Below are 18,457 nucleotides of genomic sequence, written 5' to 3'. Positions count from 1 at the left end.
TGAGATGGATGTATCATACATGAGATAAGTGTAGCATGTACATGAGATAGATGTATCATGTACATGAGATAGATGTATCATGTACATGAGATAGGTGTATCATGTATATGAGATGGGTGTATCATATATAAGATAGGTGTCTCATGTATATGAGATGGGTATAACATTTACATGAAATGGGTGTCATACATGAGATAGGTGTATAATGTACCTGAGATAGGTGCACCATATACATGAGATTGGTGTGTCATGTACATGAGATAGGTGTGTCATGTACATGAGATAGGTGTGTCATGTACATAAAATAGGTGTATCATGTACATGAAAAGGGTGTTACCATGTGCCGTTTGCAGTACTCTGGTTGACTTGCATCTAAATGCAGTATATGACAAAATATCATTCATGCAGCTATTCTTACAGTTTTCATTAGATTGCCATACAACTTGGTAAGTGCTTAAGTTATCATCAGAAGATCTGACAAGTCACTTTGCTCCTGCAATTTGCTTTAGAGTTGCCCAGTTGACTTGCAGATGAGTGCAGTACAGGACAGAATCTTATGAACATAACTGAACTCATAGTTTTTAATTGCCTTCTTGGATACTTGGTACACATTATGGTTATCATTTGAAGATGTGCACATTGACAAATCACACTATTCATGTTATATTTTTGTTGGAGTTATCTCCCATTTTTGTTTGCAGCTGATTGTAGCATAACCTTTAATCTTGTGAACACAGCGGGCTTTACAGATTTCAGTGGATTACTGTGAAACTTGGGAATTGCTATGTGTATCATCTGAAGATGAGCATATCAGCAAAATAATGTTATGCCCTTGGTGGCAGCATGGGTTTGAGTCTTGGGCTCAGTCAATATGATTATGTGGAAGTTGTTTCCCATGGGTTGTTGGTTCTTCCGGGGGATTTTCTCTGGTTCTTTTTCCACTAGAGATACTGGCTATCATGTATGACCTATCTTGCATTGAGAAATGGCACTAAACCAAAACAACAAGAAGATAATACTGTGTTCCTGCAATTTATTTTAGAGTTATTGCTCTTCATGACTTTGAGCTGGAGGTAATATGGCAAAATATTATGAATGCAGCTTGTGTCAGTTTTTAACTGATTATGATAAAACATTATGCTCATCTTCTTAAGATCTGCCCATTTTTTGACCTGCAGCTGGATGCAGTGTAAGAAAACCTGTGAATACAATTTATCTTGCAGATTTTTATGGATTACTGTGAAACTTGGTACATATTTTGTTTGTCATATCACAGTACAGTACATTTATTTTGATCGTCATATAACAATAGAGTACATGTATTTGGATCATCACATCACAATACAGTACATGTATTTTGATCATCACATCAGAATACAGTGCATGTATTTGGATCATCAGACAACAATACAGTACATGTATTTTAATCATCACATCAGAATACAGTGCATGTATTTGGATCATCAGACAACAATACAGTACATGTATTTTGATCATATCATTACACAGTACATGTATTTGGATCATCAGATAATACAGTACATGTAATTTTATTGTCATATCATGATACAGTACATGTATTTGGATCATCAGATAATACAGTACATGTAATTTTATCGTCATATCATGATACAGTACATGTATTTGGATCATCAGATAATACAGTACATGTAATTTTATCATCACATCACAATACAGTACATGTATTTTGATCATAGATAACAATACAGTACATGTATTTTAATTGTCATATCATTTATGTACATGTATTTTAATCGTCATATCATGATACAGTACATGTATTTGGATCATCACATCACAATGCAGTACATGTATTTGGATCATCAGATAATACAGTACATGTATTTGGATCATCACATCATGATACAGTACATGTATTTTTATCATCAGATAGCTTCATGTATATGTATCGATTCCGTCAATTGAAAGGCTGTTTTACAGTTCATATGTTCCAGAAATATTTTAAAATTATTTCCATTCCTAAGTTTATCACATTTTATTTTAATTCGTGTTTTATTTAACTTAAAAACTGTTTCGCTTATATTATTTAAATATAGTTATGTGACTGAATAATAAATTCAGTTGCACCCAAAAAAAAATGGTCAATTTTAAAGCTAATCTAAAATAATCAGTTGTAAAGAATAAGTAAATGTAATTTCAGAATATTTTTTAACATAATGCCTGGAATCAAATTCACATTAATTTTATTGGATTTATTTTGAGGCTGTGCAAATTGCCCACTCAGTAATATTAGCTTCATTAAAAATCAGTTGCATCTGCTTGAACCTTGCATGGTACATTCTACTTGTACTTAATTTATAAGATGATTTACATGTTAATTTGTTTAAAACTTATATACAACTCAAAAAATACATCTTACCCTATGTTTTTATTTATATTAGTACATGTACTGTCTATCAACACTTTACACAAATCACGGTGGGATATGACTAAAACAGAGCTGTCTTGTCATTACATGATTTTTGTAAACTTTATTGCCATTTATGACTTCTTGCAAGGTGCAGTATATGAAAGAATTTTGCAATTGCAACTAATATTGCATTTTATGGTAGATTGTTGTAAGCTTAATGTATGCCATAATTATCATCAGAAAATATGCAAGTTGACAATCATTTTACAATTTCTGGAAGAGAAATGCATTTTTGTTTTAATATAGACTCATTTTTGTTAGGGTGGAATGTGGGAGAGGTGGGGCATATCTAAATAAGAAAATGGATCTGTTCCTCATGTTTTTGAACAGTTTACTTAGAAGGATGTAATAATGATAACTGTACAGCTACATTCATGTTTGTGAAATGAGTCACTTAGCTTCACCAGACACCTCTATAAACTGATAGACATGGTAAATAAAGGTTTATTTTATAATAGATTTATGCAAGGGACCTTGACAAGTAGATGCTTCTGACATGTTTTTATGTAATTTAGGTGTCCTTTGAAGTTAGATTTACCAGATCTTCCTTCGGTGTCACTGTCCTAGGATCCCTTTAATGAAGTTTACATTACATTTATTTTCACTCTCTTCAGGTGATTCTGGTGTGGTGAGGAAGGGCCTGACCCATGGTCTTATTCCCCATGGGTGGGGACTTGGTGGTGTGGTGAGTGATCACTGTCCAGTATGGGCCCAGTTCTACACTGGGAAAGACCTGGATAATGGAGAACTGCTCATTGGGCCAGATACCATCCAACTTTCATTAGTTTCTAACCCATAGCACATCTATGTTATTTGTGTATCACCAGGACTGTTATTGTTGCTAAATAGAATAGGTGACCAACATGAATATAACAGGGACAGTAGTCCAAGTACTGAATGAAAAGACTGAGGACACATTCTTGCCATGTACAAGTGAAATTTCTGGTTAAATAATAAACGTAAATGACAGGCTGCATATAAATGTAATTGCACATAATTAAGGATATTGATGCAATTTTAATTCAGCAAATGATCAATTCTTTATTTATTCATTTATTTATTGTTGAAGATTTTTAATCAAGTCCTGTATGATTTTGTGTTTGATACATTGATATATAGAAGTTTGCAAAGTAAAATATTTTGTGTTTGATACATTGATATATAGAAGGTTGCAGAGTAAAATATTTTTTGAAATTCATGAATATTATTCATAAACAGTAGTTTGAGTTTTTGCAAAGGTCCAGTAAGATCATTATGATAATGTCAGTCTTGAAAATCATGCACACATTTCATTGAGTGTACATCCATACACATGCACACAGATAAGGAGTTTACCATATATGTTGGGACAGCAAAAATCTTGGGACATTCTATATTATTTCTCAAAGTAATTTTTTCATGCACTTTAAGTTTTGGGACATTTCAGTTTCAGTTGTTTTTTCAATGATGGAAGTTTTGGGGTGCTTGTTTTATTAGCAGCTTTCGTTAACTTAATTTGTGAGACTTTAATTACTGGTTAATTGCCCCTAGTATGACTGCATATAACTAATTAGGTTGATTAAATAATAAGCTTTAATTATTTGTTAATTATCCTTATTATGACTGCTGATTAATCAGGTTGATTGAACAATAAACTTTAATTGCTATTTAATTATCCCTATTATGACTTCCTTACTAATCAAATGGATTTATAAATGCAAGATGTTTGCTGAAGAGGTCTGCTTAACATTTGAGGGAACATCTAGGTTTCCCATCGATCAAAATTACATCTGACCAGCAAACATCTATTTTACAATAAACAATTATCTTCATAGTCTATTTTATAATAAACAATTATCTTCATAGTACTAGAAGCATAACTAAACTATTTTAATTAAAATGTGATTGTTTTTCATTATTTTTAGAGAAAAAGTAAGCATGGTAGATGTACATTGTCCTGTTTGGAACTATATTTAGGCATGGCTGCTTACATCATTGAAAATGGTAATTTGTCAGTTAGACAGATTACTGTGACTAGCAGAATAGTTGCTGACATGAATATGAATCTTCCAGATGAAGACATTTTAATCCATAAAGTGAACTGTTATATGGAATAATCACTTTTTAATTCAGAAAGTGACCTATCATTCTAGGTAATTACTTTTTAATTCATAAGTGGGCTATCGTATTGAATATTCACTTTTTTGAATAAAAACGTTTTAAATATGGGTAGATATTCATAAGTGAAAGTATACATGTGATGTTTATAAAGATGAAAGTAAGTCTTACACTTTGATATTTGTGACATTTTTTTTATCAGAGATTGTAAAATTATTTCCATATTTAATTGTAACTTCAGGTGGATGGATAATAGAGTTGGTAATTTTTCATTTTCGAAAGGTTTAGGACAATTTTCTTTACAATGTAAATTAATTTTGTTTCCAACAAAAAGGGAAAAGAATGTTATTGTATCCTGTCCCAATATATACAGTAAATACAGGTTTACACTTCCAATGAGGTATTTCTTAACATCCGTTATTTACTATTTACTATAAGCACTGCTGAATGGTGATGGATACTATAGTCCAAAATGATGATGCATGCCTATACTGTGATATATAAAGCTTTCAAACTTTCCATTTCACACATTATTTCTGATATTCATGTATTTATTGAATCATCATGTATTTATTTGCTCAGTACCTTAGTCCTGTTAGTAATAGAAAAAAGTTACAAACCAAGTTAAATGCTCTGTAAGCAAATGGGAGTTTCAGATATATTTTCATGCAGACTTGCAAAATTCTAAAAAGCTTGTGTATGATCTCATTGCCTGTATGTGAATCATTACATGATCAAAAGTTATAGACATAGCTAAAATATCTGACATTGATTGGTTATTGATTTGTTGTAAGCCAATCAATTATCAGATTTTGGAATGAGTTAGAGTCTGGGTATTATAATGTTTTTATAAGCTTGAGGTGTGGTCATTCAAGTCTGTACTAATGGTTAGAGAATTTAGACATTTTCAAATAAGTTATCAAATAGCAGGGCTTAGGAACACCACCCATCCTATTGTCCTGACTAGGTGTCAGTTGTCTTAGTCAAGTAAAACTTAACTACCTACTTGTCCTTGTGTGCTGGACAGTAAAACTTAACTACCTACTTGTCCTTGTGTGCTGGACAGTTAAACTTAACTACCTACTTGTCCTTGTGTGTTGGACAGTAAAACTTAACTACCTACTTGTCCTTGTGTGCTGGACAGTAAAACTTAACTACCTACTTGTCCTTGTGTGCTGGACAGAGTTTCATACTTTAGGATTAAATGTGTGTGTACTTTTAACTATTAATATTTTATATCTTTAACAAGTGGCAACGTTCAGCATTGGCTTACATCAAATCAATGACCAATCAATGTTAGAAATTTGAGCTATGTCTGTAACTTTTGATTACTTAGTGTCATGCATGCATCAATATTGTAGATTACTTTTTGCCTGTTCTGTCTTTTTGTTGTCCATCTGTAAAGTGATTCAAAGAGAAATGACTTAGTATTTTGTGTACAGTTAAGATAAGCAATATGTTTGACTATGGAGACTTCACATTCAAAAGAAGTTTGTTAATAGTCTCCACTAAGACCTAGTAATGATTACACAATTCATGATGTTATAAATAGTAATTCAGTTGTGGTCATGATGTAATAACCATCCACATGTTTTGACCAATCAGTAATCTTCCTATTGATAGTGGCCTTTGAGTAGCTCTCACGAAATGTAGAAATCAAAATCTGGTTAAAAAGATAACTTAATATGTAACTTAGCAATGCTTTTTTTGTGAAAAATAACTTATAGAAATATCTTCTGGTGTCATAGCTTTGGTGTGATGGCATATCAGTAAATCTCCATAGTCTCAAACTTCAAGATTTTCTGTCTCCAAGCTTGTTAAGATCCAACTCGTAAAAATGTGTGATACGTGATTCAAAAGGAAAATCTCTTTCCATTAAATGACAACTCGATTACTAAAATGTGTCACTGTAAACACAAATTTCTTAAAGAAATTGAGGGCTTTTTATGGAAAATTGTCATTTCTAGAGTTACAGACTTTTTTTTATGATTATATTGATATCAAAAGGTCCATGTATAAGAAGGATTTTATATCCACTGTCTCCGTACCAAACATAATATGTTCATGACGTTGACACAGTTGCTTCAGGTACCTATATTGTTTTGGTAAGAACGTAAGTAGTTTAGTGGAGATTCATACTATGTTGAGTAAAATGATGACTTGGACGATTAATTGTTGCAACATACTAATCCCAGGGACAAGTGCTGGGAAAAAGTTTCCCAGTGTCCTGTATAGAATTAAATTGCTATTAAATTTAGTACATTGTATTTTGGTGAAATTTTCAATACATTTTTACTGTAGATCTTAACACTTTAAGATATCCAATGAAGTTAAATTTACAAAGGAAAATATATTTTTTTTTTGTAGAAATTGGTATGATTATGCTTGTTTAACTGTTTCTGTGATTTCTCAGTTTTCTGTGATTTCCAGAAAAGCTGTTTATGAAATAATGTGGTAGGATGAGGGGTTTATTATTATTGCCAGCAGTATAGGATGAAAGAGAGGCCATTATTACATAGATCCATATGCCAAGTTTTTAATTTGTGCTGTCTCTTATATAGTATTCCATTTCTACGAAAAGTTGACATAGATTTATTTAACTACTATTTCACAAAATATTTAACATGAGAAATCTTAAGTATGAAGTATTACCATAAAACAATCTTCTATTGAAGTACATCATATATATATATATATAATTTTCATTCTTCATAGTGTAATAATAGGGCTGATTTCTGTGTCCTAAGATGCTGACAGGGCACATGATTGTATGAATCACACAAAATTTGTATAAATTTGCACACTTGGAAAAAGTGGTAGAAATTAGTTTAGACACACAAATATAAAATAAACTCTGCATGGTCTTGACTTTTTATTTGGCTGTTAAGATCAACTGAATATATAAAAATCTAAAACAAAATTATGAAGGATATTTATTTGATCAAATTACCTAAGTCCATTCCAAAGTTTGCAGATGCATGTTAATGTAAAAGGATGTTTGGAAATCCATTTAATTATTTATAGCAGAAAGATGTGTGTACTAGAGGGGTTGCACACTTTATGCTCTTTCCTCCTCACTTTTGCACATGCATGAACTTTGGTCTATTTCTGGAAGGAGAGATTATATTCAAGTATGGCTGGCTAGAATAATGCTGATTCAAGTCAGTCAAGCATTACTGGTAAGGAAATTGCTGATTCAAGTCAGTCAAGTATGGCTGGTTAGATGATTGCTGATTCAAGTCAGTCAAGCATGACTGGCTAGGAAATTGCTGATTCATGTCAGTAAAGCATGGCTGGCTTGGAGATTGTTGATTCAAGTCAGTGTGGCATGAATATGCAAAGTGAATAGTAGAATGAAGAATGTAAATGAAGTGGAGTTTCTTGCCTAATGGAGGACAATAATTCTAAAAGATGTCAGATGCCATTTTGCAATAGAAGAAACCAAATTTGATGCAAAGTTTAAGTAATCTTGGCTTTTATAGTACAAATGGTTATCACACAGCCCAAAGATGGGATATATATATATATATATATATATATATATATATTTGCAAAGGTTGTTGGGAAAATAACCTTTTATTTTAGAAATTGGCTGTTTCAATTTTAGGACATCAAAATACAGGTTACCAGGTCACATGCATTTTGTAGCAGAGATAGCCATGAGAAAGTTACTTGTAAAAAATGGAAAATTCAATGAGGCAACTTTAGTGAACAGTTTCCCAACTTATTGAGGCTGGTAAGCCAGCTCTGCATATACCCCATTTGTAATAATAATGGTGTTATAATGATGGGTCTTATTGTGAGAGGGTACTTTACCAGGGTCGAATCTTCATCTTATTTTATCATGAATAATTCTGAAATGGTTCAGTGAGATTCTACCTTAAATCATAATACGGTCTAGTGGCAAAACCCTTGGTGTTATTGGAGTAAGTCAAATTCTTGATGATGTATGCTGAATAGAATCTTAACTTTGCATTGATTTTACATGAAATTGATAAACTCATTGAAAATACAATATACAACTCACTCTGTATGCAATTTGGGCATCCCTCTTCTCCTCCACAGTGTGCTCAGGGTAGTAGAAAGAGCTCAGTACACCATCGTGCATGCTGTGTGATGGGACTTGAAGAATCAAACATTTTGCCCTGGGATACATTCCATAAATATGTACCAAAAGGTCTCTGACTTTTCAAAGGGTTTTGTTTTAGAATTTCACTTTGTATTTTAACAATTTTACCCTCTTTTGCCTTTATATTTTTTTACATGCCTTTTTGGAGATACTTAAATGTACTTAGCACTGTGTAGCCAGATTGTGCTGATGTGTCATTAAGCACATAGTGATAATTTATCAGAGAAATATCAAATGAACACTGGAGGCGATCCAGGTGGAAACACTGATCACTGCCATTTCACCTCTGTCCATGTTGGTTTGAGTCTGGTTCGGTCAGTGTGGGTATGTGATAAAGCTTGCCAGTAACTTGCCATGGTGATTCATAACAGTGTTTTCCCAGGTTCTTCTGCCATCAGTTGTAATTGGTGCTATTTATAGCCTGTCACGTGCTGAAGAATGTCATTAAAACCACAACAACAACAACAACATTAAATGAACACTGTTGTAAGATCCCCTTTCTGTGTCTTGATGAAGCAAGGAGCTGAATTAACCATGAAGCCCATTACAAACCATGAAACAGACTTTTATCGAATTTTCTTTGGTTATACTGGTATGTCTGTTGTTTACCAGTAACCTTGTTAATTATAATCGGATGTCTGTGCTTGCTGGCTATATTTGTTTGTCTGTTGCTTCATAAAATCTTGTTGGTTATACTTGTATTTCTGTTGTTTACTTCATAAACTTGTTGGTTATAATTGTATGTCTGTTTGCTTACTTGATAAGCTTGTTGATTATGAGTGTATGTCTTTTGCTTATTCTATAAACTTGTTGGTTATACTTATATGTCTATTGCTTACTCAGTAATTTCATTGCCTAATCAACATTTGCTTTATATGAACCTGGCTTGTAATAGAAAAATAAGTTTGGATGTATGGTGTGTAAAATATATCAGTTCAGTTTTATAACATCCCATAGCCATAGTTGTCCTACGTTTTCATGAGATTTTGAAAAATTTCCAGTTTCTATAAATCTTGTGACATGCAGATAAGAGTTATATATGTAAATGAAGATGGATAAAGAGAGAACAATTCCTGTGTTTCTTTAAAGGTGTGACGGCATTTAAGAGTAAAGAGCAATAATCAGTAGAACTTTTTAACTGTTTATTTCCATAATCAAATATCTTGTTGAATATTGTATAGTTGATTGACATACATCCTGTTTTGAAAGAAGACCAAGATTAAAGGAGGATTTTATATGGATTTCAACATTGTGCTCTTCAGGAATTGGAGTTTGATGGATGTGTATTGACTGTACAATTACAGTAAGCTTATATTTACATGTAATTAGACATGAATTTCATGGATATGTATTGTCTGTACAATTACAGTAAACTTAATGTTATATTTTCGTGTAATTAGACATGAATTTCATGGATATGTATTGACTGTATTATGATAGTTGTTATACTTAGATGTAATTAGACATGAATTTCCTGGATGTGTTTTGACTATATTATGACAGTTGTTATATTTACATGTAATTAGACATGAATTTCATGGATGTGTATTGACTGTATTATGATAGTTGTTATACTCAGATATAATTAGACATGAATTTCCTGGATGTGTATTGACTGTATTATGACAGTTGTTATATTTACATGTAATTAGACATGAATTTTCTGGATGTGTATTGACTGTATTATGATAGTTGTTATACTCAGATGTAATTAGTCATGAATTTCCTGGATGTGTATTGACTGTATTATGATAGTTGTTATACTCAGATGTAATTAGTCATGATTTCATAGATGTGTATTGACTGTATTATGATAGTTGTTATACTCAGATGTAATTAGTCATGATTTCATGGATGTGTATTTACTGTATTATGACAGTTAAAATATTGTTATATTTACATATAATTAATCATGAATGTCACGAATGTGAATTGACTGTATTATGACAGTAAATTTGATGTTATATTTATATGTAATTAGTCATTAATTTCAGGATGTGTATTTACTGTATTATGACAGTAAAAATATTGTTTATTTACATGTAATTAGTCATGAATTTCAGGATGTATATTGTCTGTTGTGACAGTGAACCTAATGTTGTACTTGACTGTAATTAGCCTTAAATTTCATGGATAGGAAACTACCCACAGTAATGTACTGCTGAATTTGTTATTGATTTGTTTTATACTTTCACAATTTTCCAAAATGTTTTGTATTGTTTAAATTTTGCCACAAAATTCTCATATTCTGTTGCTTGTTTGTGCAGTTGTTTTCAGAAACTCTCAAGAGAAGAAACTGTTTGGAACAAAAGACTTCAACTGGTCAGTTTGGCTGGAATCGATTTGTGATGTCAACTGAAATATCTTTTCTTCATAATTCTAACAGAGCCCTCGACAGTTTGGCTAGAATCAATTTGTGAAGTCAATTGAAATATCTTTTCTTTGTAATTCTAACAAAGCCCTGGACAGTTTGGCTGGAATTGATTTGTAATATCAGTTGAAATATCATTTTTTTTTTGTAATTCTAAAGTTTAAGCAGCTTATGTGTATGTACATGTGTGTGCTTAACTCTACCAAGCCTGCATGTGTATGTCTGAATTTATAAATATTTACCATGCTTTGTAAAAGGGGTGGCCTTTTTAGATGTGGGTCACACAGATCTGAGTAATGATAACATGTAAAGTATGAAAAGCTTCATTTTTAAATATTTAAATTTATATTCATGTAAAAATGACAAAACTCATATAAATCTTATTTTAAATAATTAAATTATGAACAATTATGAAAATCCACCTTGTCAATAAAATCAGGGTACAAGCATTTGACTCAAAATTATCATTGTCCACCCTTTCCATTTTCCAACTGCTGTAGAATGTATTTTGCGAGACCAATTCTTGGCATGTATCGGTGCTATCATCTCACAACCAGGCAAAACATTTTACTTATGTATATCTTTGAAGTACCTTGCAAAATAATCTTTAAAGGTATACGTAATTAAGTAAAAATTACATTACATGAAAATCTCTGTGTTTACAAAGGAAATGAGCTTGTCATATGATTGTCTGGTATGAAACTGGTACTCTTTTGTATACTCTTTCATTTTCTGTGAGGATAAAGTCACAGAGGCTAACATACCATTTTTACTTTATGGTGATAAGACTGACCTGAACTCTGCTGTGCTTCTCAGTTGTTAGCCATTGTTAATTATTGTAACTTGTAATTATCAATGTGACAAAACCTGACATCTAACGATGAGATTACAGATTACTTATCTCTCTGTATGGATTAAAGTTAGCACCAGCATGTTGGCACAAATGGACATAGTTAAAGTTAGAAATGAACAAATATTCATGAAATTTTTATTTGTAAATCCAATTATATGGGTAATCATGATTGGTAAATTTGACAGTTTTTGCACTAATATGCTGTCTGTCAGAGGGGTGGCCTTCCTAGAGAGGTACTTTTGAATACAAACTTGTCAGTGCAAAGGGATTGTTGCCATATAAACTGGGTGGGTTGTGGTCAAGGGGGCCATTGGAGAGGGGGACAAATGTACTTTTAATTCTTTACCAAACTAGTATATGTGTATGGCTAATGTGTGTTTAGCTCTTTAGCAACATTCATTTTAGCTGTATAAATTTACTTTCAGCCAGTAAAACCAATACATGCATAGATGAATTCTGGATATTAAGAAGAAAAGCTGTGATAATTGCAATATATTATGCAATACTTTTTTTTTACTGTGTAGAGTTCTTTGCCAACACATTCATTGGACTGTACTTAAATATTGTATAATTTTGTGTCACTTCCATTTCACTTATCACCCCCACTCCCAACTATTTTAATAGTTTGAGAAGCTTTCCTTATTAGTAATATTATAGTATGGCACTGGATTGATTGCCTACCATTTTTCTTTTAATAGTTAATTATTACCAATATGGAACCTTGTTTTTGGGCAGTTTTCTTCACATATGTATTGTGAACTATTTGATTCAGCATAGTAACTTTAAATTCCACCATTTGTACTCTCAATGTTATTAACTGCTTGTTGGCTTTCCTTGAAACTAGGAAGGTTTATGACTTTGATAATCTTTTTATCCATATTTGATCAAATTTAGTACACACATTCTGTAAAGTATTTAACAAATTTGTACTTTGATGCGAAACTATCACCAAGGGTTATTCCAGTAAAATATACTTTGGACCAAGGGAAGGCAATTTAAAGTGTAGTAATCAACAATAGATGTAGTGCAGAATTTTATATCAGTTTCATATGAATTCTTTGAGTAAATAGAGTACCCTGGGATATATTTTTAACAAGTGCCTTCCCTGAGTACCATGCATGTTTACACAGGACAGTTCTATTTGTATTTTGATGGCATTATATGTAGAGTTTTTAATGAAAATCGAGCCAGAAAAGGGTCAGGAAAGTTGCTCTAAATGATTGGGTTCAGTGGTTAAATACCAGCGGTGAGGTTTGGTTAACAGTAACTGGAAAACAAAGGCATCTCTTGTATAAGTCATTTTGATAAATAGTCCAGATGTCAATTTCATTGGTTCGGTACTACGATGATATTTGATACTCACATGAGTATAATTCCAATTTTTATAAATTGACTGCATTTTCCTACGTTTTGATTGGATGTAAATGGTCACATGATACTGGTCTGGAATATTCTACACATTGATAAATTCTTCGGACTACTTTTGGCTCCCTGTTACCAGATCATTTGATGTTTTATCTATATGAATGCCTTACCCCCTATAAATACTAATAATAACAAGCTCCCAGCCACCCTGTCATTTCTGATACAAAACGACAAGCCACAGCTTAAAATCGACCATTAGAAGTTAAAACAATGTAATTGCACAGACCTTCCTGCACTCCAACACTCACCCCTTTTGCAGAAGAAGGCATATGGCAGGCTTTAGAAGCCAATCTTCGGAAATTATTGCATTTCACCTCGACAACATGTTACAGCAGCAGTTATTAAAGGTCAATGTCATAAGTCAACCAAGGGATGTCACTAAAAATGGACATGATTTTACTTTTGAAAGATTGAAATGCGTAGAAAGCAACAATGACGTTGCTATAACAACATGTGCCACACACAAGCATAATTTTCAAAAAAAGGAATATTCATAGTTTTACCACAGCAATCATTTTTTATATATTGAAATAATGATCATAACAATATATCACTAGCATGACATTCTACCACGTATTACTGTATAAAGAATCGATGAATCTTGGCTAGGGAAGATAGGGCTATGTATTCTATCACAGTTAAAAGGCTAATAAAAGAAAACTTCGATGTACATAAAAGTGAATGTTTTGTTGATTAAATCTGCTTATCTGATGTTAGAAAGGAAGTAAATTGGAATTATAAGGATTAAATCATGGTTGGTTATTTATTGATGTGTAAATTTGACCTAATCACTCACAAAGTTTACATAAAGTCCTTCAGACTTTATTTACTTTGTGAGTGATTAGGTAAAATGTACACCGATAAATACCCAACCATGATCATTTAATCCTATAATAAACAACTATTTCAATGTTCTAAAGCAACGATGTTGGTCAGCTTCATCACGCACTCAACCCCAAACAGTAATAGAATCAGACCAGGCCATGCTTTCATTAAACATCTCAAATCTGCACAACATTTCTGCATGAGTTTTGTTTGCTTATTATTGGTGCAATATCATGAGAAAGCTGCATTAAACATATGTTGGATATTAAGCACTGAAATACTGACCCAGCGATTTGGTTTTATTTAGATTTTGCCTTAGGGCAACATTTGGGTCGAGCACATCCTCGGGTTGATTACTGTTATGAAAGTGAAGCCTGGGATCATAATATTCTCAGCTGAGGTCAGAAGTTGAGTTTGCAACAACCAATCAGAAACAAGCTTTCAAAATGTCTTTCTGAGACTGAGATTTTGTGTCAGCCTATCACAAAGAACTTGGAATTTATTAATATGGTATAATCTCCAGGACAAATTTGGCATTGTATAATGTGTTTTCATTTTGGAATTTATTAATACGGTATAACCTCCAGGACGAATCTGGCATTGTATAATGTGGTACAATCTCCAGGACAAATCTGGCATTGTATAATATAGTATAATTTCCAGGACAAATCTGGCATTGTGTAATGTGGTATAATCTCCAGGACAAATCTGGCATTGTGTAATGTGGTATATTCTCCAGGACAAAGCTGGCATTGTATAATGTGTTTACAGTTTGGTTTTTCATTTGCTGACATTGTATTACATGTCAGAACTTGGCATTACATGTCAGAACTTGGCTAGAGCTGTTTACACAGTGTGCATGGCCACTGCATGTGTTGGCAGTGCAGGATATCTGTCATTAGCTTGAAATCATGCACATCTTGCTTTGTTGTATTGTATAATGGTAGATCTTGGCTAGAGCTGTTTACACAGTGTGTATGGCCGTTGCATGTGTTGGCAGTACAGGATCTCTGTCATTGGCTTGAAATCATGCACATCTTGCTTTGTTGTATTGTGTAATGGTAGATCTTGGCTAGAGCTGTTTACACAGTGTGTATGGCCATTGCATGTGTTGGCAGTGCAGGATCTCTGTCATTGGCTTGAAATCATGCACATCTTGCTTTGTTGTAATGTGTAATGGTAGATCTTGGCTAGAGTGTTTACACAGTGTGTATGGCCAATGCATGTGTTGGCAGTGCAGGATCTCTGTCATTGGCTTGAAATCATGCACATCTTGCTTTGTTGTATTGTGTAATGGTAGATCTTGGCTAGAGCTGTTTGCACAGTGTGTATGGCCATTTCATGTGTTGGCAGTGCAGGATCTCTGTAATTGGCTTGAAATCATGCACATATTGCTTTGTTGTATTGTATAATGAGTGTGTATCAGCAATTTATTTATGGTAATGTATACATGATGTCTACAGAATGTGTATTAGCAAGGATATCCATGGTAGTGCATACATTACATCATTTACAGAATGTGTATTACCAAGGGTATCCATGGTAATGTATTCATGATGACTTGTTTACAGAATGTGTATTAGCAAAGGTATCTATGGTAATTTATACATGACATCATTACATAATGTATATTTGCAAGGGTATCCATGGTAATATATACATGACATTTACAGAATGTATTAGCAAGAGTATCCATGGTAATGTATATAAGACATCATTTACAGAATATGTTAGCAAGGGTATCCATGGTAATGTATATATGACATCATTTACAGAATGTTAGAAAGGGTATCCATGGTAATGTATACATGAAGTCTTATTTAGAGAATATGTATTCGGAACTGTATCCATGGTAATATATACATCATTCCTTTTTTTATTTTGTGTTTATTAGCAAGATATTTATAGCAATGTATACATGAAGTCTTGATTACAGAATGTGTATTAATAAGGGTGTCCATGGTAATGTATAAATGAAGACTTGATTACAGAATGTGTACTAACAATGGTGTCCATGGTAATGTATACATGAAACATTTTCAGTCACATTTTGTAGCAGATTATGAATGATTATATTGTGACACTTGATTCAGTGTGCTTTTTTACCCTTTTGTAAAAATATAAATTTGATAATCACCAATTTAATCAGACAAGCAGTATCATATTCTATGTTGCTAATTCACAATTTAATTAATAGTTCCACTGTCAATCAGCCTTCCCTTGCATCTCCATCTCTCTTTACAACTAATACAAGAGTTATCAGCTTTTGTGAGGCATGAATGAAATGACTGTATTGCATAATACAGGCATGAGTGATCTTCATACATAATACAGGTATGAGCAGTTTTCATTGTATATTACACAATACAGACATGAGTGATTTTGATTGTATTGCATAATACAGACATGAATGATTTTGATTGTATTGCATAATACAGCATTAGTGATTTCATTGTATTACATAATACAGGCATGAGTGATCTTCATGTATTACATAATACAGGTATGAGCAGTTTTCATTGTATTACATAATACAGGCATGAGTGATCTTCATGTATTACACAATACAGGTATGAGCAGTTTTCATTGTATTACACAATACATGCATGAGTGATTTTCATTGTATTACATAATACAGGTATGAGCAGTTTTCATTGTATTACATAATACAGGCATGAGTGATTTTCATTGTATTACATAATACAGGCAAACATGGGAAAGCCCCAAAAATAGACTAAAATGTAGTCAAATTGTAGTAACTTGGAGCTTCATAGAATTTAAATCAAATTGGTAAAGTTAGCTTACTTTTGCTGACAAAAATAAATCTGCAAAATTTTACAATCTTTTTCTGAGCAGTTGATGAAGATTATCCTATACAAATGAAGGTGGTTGTGGATTAGAGCAGATTGTGGAACTATTAATTCTGCCAAAAAGGGAATGCTTTCATGCAGCAGTATTATCCAAAAGCACAATTTTCCAAAAGAACAAAATAGCTAAGGAATATTCATGTACTCTCATTGTTAAAGATATCTAGTTTTCATTGTGTGAAGATATTATCTTACTTATTTATGTAATTTAAAAGAAAATAAAGAAACTGATGATCCATGTTCATCCTTCTCATCATCAATATAGTTTTAGTTTTGTTCACTGAGAGACTTTTCCAAGTTTAACTATAGCAGATCTGTTTCCAGATCATATTTTACCATTTGATTCATAAAAAGAGCTATAACCAGGAGATAAATTTAAAAAAGTTTCAATGTTTCTAAAATATACAAGTCTTTTATCTTGGCAATCTTTGAGATTAAAAATCTGATAAACATTCACTAATGGGATCTCAGTTCCCCACTCTCTTGCATTAAAATGATTTCATGGAGTTGGCTAGTAAACTGTCAAATCTTGTGACATCCTTGTACAAAATTAAGATTTCTGGTCTCCCAGGGCACTGCCTAAAAATATTTTGAGACTGAATTTATAGTGAAGATGTTACTTTAGCTCAAGTTGCCTTGGTAAGTGCAAGATCTACTGACAAATCATGATAAATGTTGGTACACATCATATGCATAGAAATATGATAAATGTTTGTACACATCATATGCATAGATATGTGATAAATATTGGTACACATCATATGCATAGAAATATGATAAATGTTTGTACACATATGCATAGAAATATGATAAATGTTGGTACACATCATATGCATAGAAATATGATAAATGTTTGTACACATCATATGCACAAAAATATGATAAATGTTGGTACACATCATATGCATAGAAATACAAATGTTGGTACACATATGCATTGAAATATGATAAATGTTGGTACACATCATATACATAGAAATATGACAAATGTTTTGCCACCAGATCTTGTGATATTATACATACAGGTATCTGTTACAAAGGGTATTGTAGTACAAGTGTCTACTACAAAAGGTGTTGTAATACAAGTGTCTATTTCAAAGGGTATTGAAGTCCTTGTGTTTATTTCAAAGGGTATTGTAGTACTTGTGCCTATTTCAAAGAGTATTGTAGTACAAGTGACTATTTCAAAGGGTATTGTAGTACAAGTGTCCGTTTTAAAGGGTATTGTAGTACCAGTGTCCGTTTCAAAAGGTATTGTAGTTCAAGTGTCTGTTTCCAAGGGTATTGTAGAACAAGTCTGTTTCAAGGGGTACTGTAGTACAAGTGTCTGTTTCAAAGGGTATTGTAGTACAAGTGTATATTTCAAAGGGTATTGTAGTACAAATGTCTGTTTCAAGGGGTACTTTAGTACAAGTGTCCGTTTCAAGGGGTATTGTAG

General features: G+C 32.5%; 1 protein-coding gene across 2 annotated transcripts in view; it reads left to right on the top strand.

Moving 5' to 3' along the window:
* Positions 1-17,257, top strand: part of LOC149772429 (endonuclease/exonuclease/phosphatase family domain-containing protein 1-like) — a 66,219-nt gene extending 48,962 nt beyond the window's left edge. Inside the window, exons 9-10 of one of the 2 annotated variants that reach the window (XR_016417702.1) lie at positions 3,067-14,098; positions 14,166-17,257. Coding sequence is in view for 1 of the 2 variants with exons in the window: in XM_089947807.1 (XP_089803933.1) it covers positions 3,067-3,251 (185 nt within the window). In the remaining variant the exon portion in view is untranslated. Of the gene's footprint in view, positions 1-3,066 lie in introns of both variants that reach the window. The other variant, XM_089947807.1, reaches the window with a different exon arrangement.
* The last annotated feature ends 1,200 nt before the right edge of the window (positions 17,258-18,457 follow it).

The sequence above is a fragment of the Sinohyriopsis cumingii genome, unplaced genomic scaffold, assembly GCF_028554795.1.
Source record: "Sinohyriopsis cumingii isolate HCF-2022 unplaced genomic scaffold, ASM2855479v2 utg001505l, whole genome shotgun sequence".
NCBI lineage: Eukaryota > Metazoa > Mollusca > Bivalvia > Unionida > Unionidae > Sinohyriopsis > Sinohyriopsis cumingii.
Note: the sequence above shows the minus strand (reverse complement) of the source record. Positions and strands in the feature narration are given on the sequence as shown.